General features: G+C 48.2%; 1 protein-coding gene across 10 annotated transcripts in view; it reads left to right on the top strand.

Moving 5' to 3' along the window:
• Window positions 1-13,141, top strand: part of SORCS1 (sortilin related VPS10 domain containing receptor 1) — a 955,194-nt gene that overhangs the window by 889,272 nt on the left and 52,781 nt on the right. For all 10 annotated transcript variants that reach the window (XM_073553077.1, XM_073553078.1, XM_073553082.1 and 7 more), the window contains exon 24: window positions 9,809-9,908. In XM_073553077.1, the coding sequence (XP_073409178.1) occupies window positions 9,809-9,908 (100 nt within the window). The remainder of the gene's footprint in view (window positions 1-9,808; window positions 9,909-13,141) is intronic.

Here is a 13,141-nt window from a genome sequence, read left to right as displayed (position 1 = left end):
AGTGCCGTAGACTGGAAATGCAGTGCGATAGACTGGAGATGCTGTGTCATAAACTGGAGATGTAGTGCCGTAGACTGGAGATGTAGTGCCATAGACTGGAGATGCTGTGCCATAGACTGGAGATGCTGTGCCATAGACTGGAGATGCTGTGCCGTAGACTGGAAATGCAGTGCGATAGACTGGAGATGCTGTGTCATAAACTGGAGATGTAGTGCCGTAGACTGGAGATGTAGTGCCATAGACTGGAGATGCTGTGCCATAGACTGGAGATGCTGTGCTGCAGACTGGAGATGCAGTGCGATAGACTGGAGATGCAGTGTCCTAGACTGGAGATGTGAAATAAACTGGAGATGATGTTCCTTAGGCCATAGTCACACTTGCGAGTGCAATGCGAGAAACTCAAGTGGAGATGCAATGCCATAGACTGTAGATGCAATGCCATAGACTGTAGATGCAATGCCATAGACTGTAGATGCAATGCCATAGACTGTAGATGCAATGCCATACACTGGAGATGCTGTGCCATAGACTGTAGATGCTGTGCCATAGACTGTAGATGCTGTGCTGCAGACTGTACATTCTGTGCTGCAGACTGGAGATGCTGTGCTGCAGACTGGAGATGCTGTGCTGCAGACTGGAGATGCTGTGCTGCAGACTGGAGATGCTGTGCCATAGACTGGAGATGCTGTGCTGCAGACTGGAGATGCCTTAAACTGGAGATGCTGTGCCATAGACTGGAGATGTAGTACTTTAGACTGGAGATGTAGCACCATAGACTGGAGATGCAATGCCATATACTGGAGATGCTGTGCCATAGACTGGAGATGCCATAAACTGGAGATGCTGTGCCATAAACTGGAGATGCTGTGCCATAGACTGGAGATGCTGTGCCGCAGACTGGAGATGCTGTGCCGCAGACTGGAGATGCTGTGCCATAGACTGGAGATGCTGTGCCATAGACTGGAGATGCTGTGCCATAGACTGGAGATGTAGTACCATAGACTGGAGATGCAGTGCCATTAATTGTAGATGTAGTGCCATAGACTGGAGATGCTGTGCCATAGACTGGAGATGTAGTGCCGTAGACTGGAGATGTAGTGCCATAGACTGGAGATGCTGTGCCATAGACTGGAGATGCTGTGCCATAGACTGGAGATGCTGTGCCATAGACTGGAGATGCTGTGCTGCAGACTGGAGATGCTGTGCTGCAGACTGGAGATGCTGTGCTGCAGACTGGAGATGCTGTGCTGCAGACTGGAGATGCTGTGCTGCAGACTGGAGATTCTGTGCTGCAGACTGGAGATGTAGTGCTGCAGACTGGAGATGTAGTGCCATAGACTGGAGATGTAGTGCCATAGACTGGAGATGTGAAATAAACTGGAGATGCTGCACAATAAACTGGAGATGATGTTCCTTAGGCCATAGTCATACTTGCGAGTGCAATGCGAGAAACTCAAGTGGAGATGCAATGCCATAGACTGTAGATGCAATGCCATAGACTGTAGATGCAATGCCATAGACTGTAGATGCTGTGCCATAGACTGTAGATGCTGTGCCATAGACTGTAGATGCTGTGCCATAGACTGTAGATGCTGTGCTGCAGACTGGAGATGCTGTGCTGCAGACTGGAGATGCTATGCTGCAGACTGGAGATGCTGTGCTGCAGACTGGAGATGCTGTGCTGCAGACTGGAGATTCTGTGCTGCAGACTGGAGATTCTGTGCTGCAGACTGGAGATGTAGTGCTGCAGACTGGAGATGTAGTGCCATAGACTGGAGATGTAGTGCCATAGACTGGAGATGTAGTGACATAGACTGGAGATGTAGTGCCATAGACTGGAGATGCTGTGCCATAGACTGGAGACGTAGTACTTTAGACTGGAGATGTAGCACCATAGACTGGAGATGCAATGCCATACACTGGAGATGCTGTGCCATAGACTGGAGATGCCATAGACTGGAGATGCTGTGCCATAGACTGGAGATGTAGTGCCATAGACTGGAGATGCTGTGCTGCAGACTGGAGATGCTGTGCCGCATACTGGAGATGTAGTGCCGTAGACTGGAGATGTAGTGCTGTAGACTGGAGATGCTGTGCCGTAGACTGGAGATGCAATGCCATAGACTGTAGATGCTGTGCCATAGACTGTAGATGCTGTGCTGCAGACTGTAGATGCTGTGCCATAGACTGTAGATGCTGTGCTGCAGACTGTAGATGCTGTGCTACAGACTGTAGATGCTGTGCTGCAGACTGTAGATGCTGTGCTGCAGACTGTAGATGCTGTGCTGCAGACTGTAGATGTAGTGCCATAGACTGGAGATGTATTGCTGTAGACTGGAGATGTAGTGACGTAGACTGGAGATGCTGTGCCATAGACTGGAGATGTAGTACCATAGACTGGAGATGCTGTGCCATAGACTGGAGATGTAGTGCCATAGACTGGAGATGTAGTGCCATAGACTGGAGATGTAGTACCATAGACTGGAGATGTAGTGCCATAGACTGGAGATGTAGTGCCATAGACTGGAGATGTAGTGACATAGACTGGAGATGTAGTACTATAGACTGGAGATGCAGTGCCATAGACTGGAGATGCTGTGCCATAGACTGGAGACGTAGTACTTTAGACTGGAGATGTAGCACCATAGACTGGAGATGCAATGCCATACACTGGAGATGCTGTGCCATAGACTGGAGATGCCATAGACTGGAGATGCTGTGCCATAGACTGGAGATGTTGTGCTGCAGACTGGAGATGCTGTGCTGCAGACTGGAGATGCTGTGCCGCATACTGGAGATGTAGTGCCGTAGACTGGAGATGTAGTGCTGTAGACTGGAGATGCAATGCCATAGACTGTAGATGCTGTGCCATAGACTGTAGATGCTGTGCCATAGACTGTAGATGCTGTGCTGCAGACTGTAGATGCTGTGCTGCAGACTGTAGATGCTGTGCTGCAGACTGTAGATGCTGTGCTGCAGACTGGAGATGCTGTGCTGCAGACTGGAGATGCTGTGCTGCAGACTGGAGATGCTGTGCTGCAGAGTGGAGATGTAGTGCCATAGACTGGAGATATATTGCCGTAGACTGGAGATGTGCCGTAGACTGGAGATGCTGTGCCATAGACTGGAGATGCTGTGCCATAGACTGGAGATGGAGTACCATAGACTGGAGATGCTGTGCCATAAACTGGAGATACAATTGCATAGACTGGAGATGTAAAGCCATAGACTGGAGTTGCTATGCCATAGACTGGAGATGCTGTGCTGCAGACTGGAGATGCCATAAACTGGAGATGCTGTGCCATAAATTGGAGATGCTGTGCCATAGACTGGAGATGTAGTAATTTAGACTGGAGATGTAGTGCCATAGACTGGAGATGTAGTGCCATAGACTGGAGATGCTGTGCCATAGACTGGAGATGCTGTGCCGTAGACTGGAAATGTAGTACCATAGACTGGAGATGCTGTGCCATAGACTGGAGATGCTGTGCCAGAGACTGGAGATGCTGTGCCAGAGACTGGAGATGCTGTGCCAGAGACTGGAGATGCTGTGCCAGAGACTGGAGATGCTGTGCCATAGACTGGAGATGCTGTGCCAGAGACTGGAGATGCTGTGTCAGAGACTGGAGATGCTGTGCCATAGACTGGAGATGCAGCACCATAGACTGGAGATGTAGCACCATAGACTGGAGATGTAGCACCATAGACAGGAGATGCTGTGCCAGAGACTGGAGATGCTGTGCCAGAGACTGGAGATGCTGTGCCAGAGACTGGAGATGCTGTGCCATAGACTGGAGATGCTGTGCCAGAGACTGGAGATGCTGTGCCAGAGACTGCAGATGCTGTGCCATAGATTGGAGATGCTGTGACATAGACTAGAGATGCTGTGCAAGAGACTGGAGATGCTGTGCCAGCGACTGGAGATGCTGTGCCAGAGACTGGAGATGCTGTGCCATAGACTGGAGATGCTGTGCCATAGACTGGAGATGCTGTGCCAGAGACTGGAGATGCTGTGCCAGAGACTGGAGATGCTGTGCCATAGATTGGAGATGCTGTGCCATAGACTGGAGATGCTGTGCCATAGACTGGAGATGCTGTGCCAGAGACTGGAGATGCTGTGCCAGAGACTGGAGATGCTGTGCCATAAACTGGAGATGCTGTGCCATAGACTGGAGATGTAGTACCATAGACTGGAGATGCAGTGCCATTAATTGGAGATGTAGTGCCATAGACTGGAGATGCTGTGCCATAGACTGGAGATGCTGTGCCATAGACTGGAGATGCTGTGCCAGAGACTGGAGATGCTGTGCCAGAGACTGGAGATGCAGTGCCATTAATTGGAGATGTATTGCCATCGACTGGAGATGCTGTGCCATAGACTGGAGATGCCATAGACTGGAGATGCTGTGCCACAGACTGGAGATGTTGTGCTGCAGACTGGAGATGCTGTGCTGCAGACTGGAGATGCTGTGCCGCATACTGGAGATGTAGTGCCGTAGACTGGAGATGTAGTGCTGTAGACTGGAGATGCTGTGCCGTAGACTGGAGATGCAATGCCATAGACTGTAGATGCTGTGCCATAGACTGTAGATGCTGTGCCATAGACTGTAGATGCTGTGCTGCAGACTGTAGATGCTGTGCTGCAGACTGTAGATGCCGTGCTGCAGACTGGAGATGCTGTGCTGCAGACTGGAGATGCTGTGCTGCAGACTGGAGATGCTGTGCTGCAGACTGGAGATGTAGTACCATAGACTGGAGATGCTGTGCCATAGACTGGAGATGTAGTACCATAGACTGGAGATGTAGTACCATAGACTGGAGATGCAGTGCCATTAATTGGAGATGCTGTGCCATAGACTGGAGATGTAGTACCATAGACAGGAGATGTAGTTCCGTAGACTGGAGATGCTGTGCCATAGACTGGAGATGCTGTGCCGTAGACTGGAGATGTAGTGCCGTAGACTGGAGATGTAGTGCCATAGACTGGAGATGCTGTGCCGTAGACTGGAGATGTAGTGCCGTAGACTGTAGATGTAGTGCCATAGACTGGAGATGTAGTGCCGTGGACTGGAGATGTAGTGCCATAGACTGGAGATGCTGTGCCATAGACTGGAGATGTAGTGCCATAGACTGCAGATGTAGTACCATAGACTGCAGATGTAGTACCATAGACTGGAGATGTAGTACCATAGACTGGAGATGCAGTGCCATTAATTGGAGATGCTGTGCCATAGACTGGAGATGCTGTGCCATAGACTGGAGATGTAGTGCCGTTGACTGGAGATGTAGTGCCGTAGACTGGAGATGCTGTGCCATAGACTGGAGATGTAGTGCCGTAGACTGGAGATGTAGTGCCATAGACTGGAGATGTAGTGCCGTAGACTGGAGATGTAGTGCCATAGACTGGAGATGCTGTGCCGTAGACTGGAGATGCAGTGCCATAGACTGGAGATGCTGTGCCGTAGACTGGAGATGTAGTGCCGTAGACTGGAGATGTAGTGCCGTAGACTGGAGATGTAGTACCATAGACTGGAGATGCTGTGCCATAGACTGGAGATGTAGTGCCATAGTCTGGAGATGCTGTGCCTTTAATTGGAGATGCTTTTGCCCACAAGGAATAGATGGACAGAAAAATGACAGAATCTTCTTACTGGGAGGCAAGTCTTGACACCAGAGTGAATTCTATGTTATTTTGAGTGTCTCTGCCCTCATACCCCAGCATGGAGCACACATTTCATTGTCTCCTGACCTTCACAGTAGCTTTCTCCACTGCTGCGTAATACACTTTGCATTAGGGGGATTTGCATTACTAGCCCGTATACCCCCTCCCCAAGGCCCGTATTCCTCCTCCACAATGCCCGTATACTCCCTCCCCAAGGCCCGTATTCCTCCTCCACAATGCCCGTATACCCCCTCCACAATGCCCATGTACCCCCCTCCACAATGCCCGTATACCCCCTCAACTATATCCCACTCCACAATGCCCATGTACCCCCTCCTCAATGCCTGTATACCCCCTCCACAATGCCCGCATACGCCCCTCCACAATGCCTGTATACCCCCCTACACAATTCCCGTATACCCCCCTTCACAATGCCCACATTCACGTCTCCACAATGCCCACATTCACGTCTCCACAATGCCCGCATAACCCCCTCCACAATGTCCATGTACCCCTTCCACAATGCCTGTATACCCCCTCCACAATGCCTGTATACCCCCCTCCACAATACCTGTGTGCCCCCTCCAAAATGCCTGTGTACCCCCTCCAAAATGCCCATGTACCCCGCCACAATGCCCATAAACCCCCTCCACAATGCCTGTATACCCCCCTCCACAATGCTCGTATACTCCCCTCCACAATGCCTGTATACCTCACTCCACAATGCCCGTGTGCCCCCTCCACAATGCCCATATACCCCCCTCCATAATGCCCGTATACCCCTCATCAATGCCTGTATACCCCCTCCACAATGCCCGTATACCCCCTCCACAATGCCCGTGTAACCCCCTCCACAATGCCCGCATACCCCCCTCAAAAAGGCCCGCTTACCCCCCTCCACAATGCCCGTATACCCCCTCAACTATACCCCACTCCACAATGCCCATGTACCCCCTCCTCAATGCCTGTATACCCCCCACAATGCCCATGTACCCCCCCACAATGCCCGTATACCCCCTCAACTATACCCCACTCCACAATGCCCATGTACCCCCTCCTCAATGCCCGTGTACCCCCCACAATGCCTGTATACCCCCTCCACAAAGCCAGTATACCCCCCTACACAGTGCCTGTATACCCCCTCCACTATTCCCGTATACCCCCTCCACAATGCCCACATACGCCTCTCCACAATGCCCGCATAACCCCCTCCACAATGCCTGTGTACGCCCTCCACAATGCCCATTTACCCCCTGCACAATGCCTGTATACCACACTCCACAATGCCCATGTACCCCCTCCTCAATGTCCATATACCCCCCTCCACAATGCCCATATACCCCCTCCACAATGCCCGTGTACCCCATCCACAATGCCCGTGTACCCCTCCACAATGCCCGTATACCCCCTCCACAATGCCGTATCCCCCCTCCACAATGCCCGTATACCACCTCCACAATGCCCGTGTACCCCCCTACAATGCCTGTATACCCCCCTCCACAATGCCCGTATACCCCCTCAACTATACCCCACTCCACAATGCCCATGTACCCCCCTCCTCAATGCCTGTATACCCCCTCCACAATGCCCGTTTACCCCCCTCCACAATGCCTGTATACCCCCTCCACAATGCCCGCATACGCCCCTCCACTATGCCCGTATACCCCCTCCACAATTCCCTTATACCCCTCCACAATTCCCGTATACCCCCTCCACAATACCCACATACGCCTCTCCACAATGCCCGCATACCCCCTCCTCAATGTCTGTATACTCTCCTCCACAATGCCCGCATACCCCCTCCTCAATGCCTGTATACTCCCCTCCACAATGCCCGTATACCCCCCTCCACAATGCCCGTATACCCCCCTCCACAATGCCCGTGTGCCCCCTCCACAATGCCCGTGTGCCCCCTCCACAATGCTCGTATACCCCCCTCCATAATGCTCGTATACCCCCTCAACAATGCCTGTATACCCCTCTCCACAATGCCCGTATACCCCCCTCCACAATGCCCGTACACTCCCCTCCACAATGCCCATGTACCACCTCCACAATGCCCGTATACCCCCCTCCATAATGCCTGTATACCCCCTCCACAATGCCCGTATACTCTCTTCCACAATGCCCGTATACCCCCTCCACAATGCCTGTATACCTCCCTCCACAGTGCCCGTATACCCCCCTCTACAATGCCCATATACCCCCCTCCACAATGCCCATATACTCCCCTCCACAATGCCCATGTACCCCCTCCTCAATGCACGTGTACCCCCTCCACAATGCCCATGAACCCCCTGCACAATGCCCGTATACCCCCTTCCATAATGCCCGTATACCCCCTTCCACAATGCCCATATACCCCCTCAACAATGCCTGTATACCCACCTCGACAATGCCCGTATACCCCCCTCCACAATGCCCGTATACCCCCCTCCACAATGCCCGTATACCCCCTCAACAATGCCCCTGTACCCCCCTCCACAATGCCCATATACCCCCCTCCACAATGCCCGTATACCCCCTCCACAATGCCCGTATACCCCCTCCACAATGCCCGTGTACCCCCTCCACAATGCCCACGTACCCCCCTCCATAATGCCCGCTTACCCCCTCCACAATGCCCATATACCCCACTCCACAATGCCCATATACCCCACTCCACAATGCCCGTATAGCCCCTCCACAATGCCCGTGTGCTGTGATAGACATGTCTTAGAGTAAGTACTTAAAGCCCGCTGATGTAATTACCCCTTCGCCATTTCTATGTTACATGATATCGTTTAGCTGCTACATTGTGGAAACCTTACTGAGACACTGAGTACAGGAAGCACAAAGCCTTTGTGATGTGCAGGAAAGGGATATTAGCAAAACCTCTATTTTTTTCTTCGCTTACTTTTATATTTTACATACTTTCATAGTTATCTGGATTTGCACTTTTCCCCACAATTTATTTTACTGAATTTTCTAAAAAAAAAAAAAAAAAAATATGTAAAAGAAATACGGTACTTTAATAAGCAAAACGAAAAGCTGAAACCGCTGTCGTTCTCCCTCCAATTCCCCGTGGATGTGTTCAGGCAGATGGATGGATTTGTCTCACACAAGACAAATAAAATCACGCTTGTGAGTTTGCATAATCACATTTAACATCTCATGCCATTTGCAGAACATCGTAATCCTCGGATGTCATAGAACAACTCTGCTTTGTGTCGGACAGATGTTCTGCAAACCCCCTCATACTGCCGGAACCCTCAGGTCAAGGTTCCGTTTGTATTTCCTTTAATCTGTTAATAGAGAAGGTCAATGATTTTATTGAGGTTGGCATCTCCAGTGGATTACGCTCTTCTTCCTGAGTTCGGTACTTCTTCTCCTCACTTGTAAGCTTTACTGTATAGACTGTGACAGAATTAGCAGAGTCCTTTCACTGTCATTTTAGCATATGGGACGTCTGTTGTACTGCTGGAGTCCTATATAGCCAGGATAGTAATACTATAAACTACATATACACAGGTAAGGCTCCTAAGTCTCTTATTTTTCCATTTTGAAGCATATTTAGTATTTTTTGTCATTTTTCATCACGTAATAAAATTATGATTTTTTTTTTGCAAAACAGTTGATAATCTTCCCCACTGTTCAGTCCTTACTTGAATTGCCAATAAACCTCAAGTGTATTGAAAAATGAGTAATTTAAATTAGTCCAAAATTCTGTGTATTTCTCTGATATATAGCGCTGAAGCTCCTGCATAGAAGAATAAGGTAATTGATTCAATTCTGTATGTCTGCTGCTACCACTAGAGGGAGCTCTGAAGCTTGCTGTATACTGTTTATACAGGATACTGTATTCTGTAGGCTCCCAAGCTCCCCCTAGTGGAGGCAGGAGGTTATCATTAATTGATTTCTACCTATGATTTTATTTATTCTGCATTATTTATGGAATCCCCTGCTTTTAGGACAGATAGAACATAACACAATAGGATTTATAGGCAAAATAGTATTGAATTATATACAGTAAAGAAAAAAAAGAGTTGGACAATGTTTCTAAAGGTCATTAGTTATTTGAAACTAAAAATAGCATATTCGATTTCCTGGAAGAAAAAGGAGTTTTCCCTTCTGGTCTCATCGGATCTTATTATAATATTTTCATAGATCTGTGATGTTTTCATCAGCAAGCTCAATCAAGAGATGGTTCATTTCGAGCTGAAGCCCGGAGTCCGCGTTATGGTTCATGCCGCTCATCTAACAGCAGGTAACTGTAAAGTGTCGAGGAGAAGCTTTTAATCATAAAGATTACTATTATTATGCAAGGAATAAAATGTAATTATATTATCTTAGAATATAAGTATCTCCATATTGTGTAATGAGTTATTATGACTGACTCCTTAGTGATAGAAAACTTCTATTAATATTTTTAGAGGGAAATTTGGAAAAAAAAACAACAATTTTGCATTTATTTGTATTCATTTAGTTATGGCGCTCATGTTGTAGTATAATCTTGTATATAGGGAAGTATAACTGGTAACATACAGTACTTGCCAGCTCTCCTAACAAGTCCAGGACTCCTGGAAGAGTCGGCTTATGTTCCAGGACCAGGTGAACCTGCCTGACGCCTATCCTCATAGGAGGCAATGGGGTGTGGGGGGACAGGGAAAAGGCGTGTGATCTATGTGGCGGTGGGGGGACAGGGAACAGGCGTGTGATGTATATGGCGGTGGGGGGACAGGGAAAAGGCGTGTGATCTATGTGGCGGTGGGGGACAGGGAACAGACGTGTGATCTATGTGGCGGTGGGGGACAGGGAACAGACGTGTGATGTATATGGCGTTGGGGGGCAGGGAACAGACGTGTGATCTATGTGGCGTTGGGGGGCAGGGAACAGACGTGTGATGTATATGGCGGTGGGGGGACAGGGAACAGGCGTGTGATGTACAGTACAGACCACAAGTTTGGACACACCTTCTCATTCAAAGAGTTTTCTTTATTTTCATGACTATGAATATTGTAGATTCACTCTGAAGGCATCAAAACTATGAACTAACACATGTGGAATTATATAATTAACAAAAAAGTGTGAAACAACTGAAAATATGTCTTATATTCTAGGTTCTTCAAAGTAGCCACCTTTTGCTTTGATTACTGCTTTGCACACTCTTGGCATTCTCTTGATGAGCTTCAAGAGGTAGTCACTAGAAATGCTTTTCCAACACTCTTGAAGGCGTTCCCAGAGATCTTTAGCACTTGTTGGCCCTTTTGCCTTCACTCTGCGGTCCAGCTCACCCCAAACTATCTCGATTGGGTTCAGGTCTGGTGACTGTCGAGGCCAGATCATCTGGCGTAGCACCCCATCACTCTCCTTCTTGGTCAGATAGCCCTTACACAGCCTGGAGGTGTGTTTGGGGTCATTGTCCTGTTGAAAAATAAATGATGGTCCAACTAAACACAAACCGGATGGAATAGCATGCCGCTTCAAGATGCTGTGGTAGCCATGCTGGTTCAGTATGCCTTCAATTTTGAATAAATCCCCAACAGTGTCACCAGCAAAGCACCCCCACACCATCACACCTCCTCCTCCATGCTTCACGGTGGGAACCAGGCATGTAGAGTCCATCCGTTCACCTTTTCTGCGTCGCACAAAGACACGGTGTTTGGAACCAAAGATCTCAAATTTGGACTCATCAGACCAAAGCACAGATTTCCACTGGTCTAATGTCCATTGCTTGTGTTCTTTAGCCCAACAAGTCTCTTCAGCTTGTTGCCTGTCCTTAGCAGTGGTCTCCTAGCAGCTATTTTATCATGAAGGCCTGGTGCACAAAGTCTCCTCTTAGCAGTTGTTGTAGAGATGTGTCTGCTGCTAGAACTCTGTGTGGCATTGACCTGGTCTCTAATCTGAGCTGCTGTTAACCTGCGATTTGAGGCTGGTGACTCGGATGAACTTATCCTCCGCAGCAGAGGTGACTCTTGGTCTTCCTTTCCTGGGCTGGTCCTCAATTCAATATTTGCGCTCAGAGTTCTGTCTGTATAAAGGCTATACTCCACTCAGAGAAGATATTAAAAGTTCAAAACAAAACAAATGAACGTTAAGAGTCCAGAACCGCCCCCTGATTAAATATTTGCACTCAAAATGAAGTCTGTATAAAAACTATAGTCACCCAGAGAAAAAGGTTCAGGGCAAGGCAGGTGAACATTAAGAGTCAGAAACTGCCCCCTTGACTCTTTCACAGAGAGTTATAATGTAGAGGGGTGAATTCCAACCTGCATTCACATGCAGCATAAAGAGGATTCACTCATGTGTCGAATAGAAGAATCTTGCCATGAGATAGTAAGGAATGGCAGTACAAATCAGCAGCTTAACGCTGGAGTGCTTACCAGCACGGGTCTTGTGGAGGAGAAATTCTTATGAGGAAGTAGCGATGTCCCTTGTATAGTCCAGGAATGTAGTCACTGATTAACAGAATGAAAAATAGATGCTTTGGGTAATGGACTCTGTCCCGGCCGGAAACAGACGTCCTGTCTGCAAGGCGCCCGCCCTAGCTGGTGGGCAGTGACGGCGCACACAGACTGTAGCCGACAAGGTGCACAGGACCTTGCGTGACGTCACGGTCATGTGATTGCTCACGTGACTGGCTATGGAGAGCAGCATCCAACGCGTTTCTGAATCCACGGATGCCTTCCTCAGGGATATTCCATAGCAGATAGGCAGCTTTTTTTATATACCCTCAGGCATCTAGAATTGCAATTTAAACATTAAAAACAAAAAGCTCAGTTTCGCTTTTCAAGCCATTGGGAATCAGTGTGTCCATCGCAAAAATCCATTTACTCTCCTCTTTTGACATCTGATGAATAAAGTTCCCTTTCCTCCAACTCTTTTTAACCACTTTAATGCCAGTGATTGTTATGCCTTTCATAGAACCACCATGATGGATTAAAAAATGATTTGAGAGGGGGTGACCACTAAATTTATTCCTGATGTTCCGCAAGTGTTCCGCTATTCTTATATGTAATGGGCGTATGGTACGACCAATATATAATTTTCCACAGGGGCAGGTAATGCCATAGATAACCCCCTTGGTCTCACAGGTTATAAAGTCCTTAATTTTAACCTCCAGAGATTTATTTACAATAAAAAATTGTTTTTTGGACCCTAATTTCCTACAAGGTCCACATCTTCTACATGGAAAAAACCCCTTTGGTAATGTCTGTAAATAAGCCTGATTCACCAACATAGGTTTAGGAATGGAGGGGGCTATTGCATTACCAAGATTATTCGCCTTTTTAAAAATAAATCGAGGATACGATGGTAACAATTCACCAATCACTTTATCATTCTTCAGAATGTTCCAATGTCTATTCACAATCTTTCTAAGGATTTTAGTATTGGCATTACACTGTATAATAATGGGAATATCTTCTAACATGGGACATTCGATATTATTCTTTGGTACCAATAAATCCTCCCTTGGCATACTTCTTACAGTCTCCTTAA

The sequence above is a fragment of the Dendrobates tinctorius genome, unplaced genomic scaffold, assembly GCF_039654945.1.
Source record: "Dendrobates tinctorius isolate UK_male_01 unplaced genomic scaffold, ASM3965494v1 ptg000196l, whole genome shotgun sequence".
NCBI classification, from domain to species: Eukaryota; Metazoa; Chordata; class Amphibia; order Anura; family Dendrobatidae; genus Dendrobates; species Dendrobates tinctorius.
The sequence above is the reverse complement of the archived record's forward strand: the minus strand, read 5'-3'. Positions and strand labels throughout refer to the sequence as shown.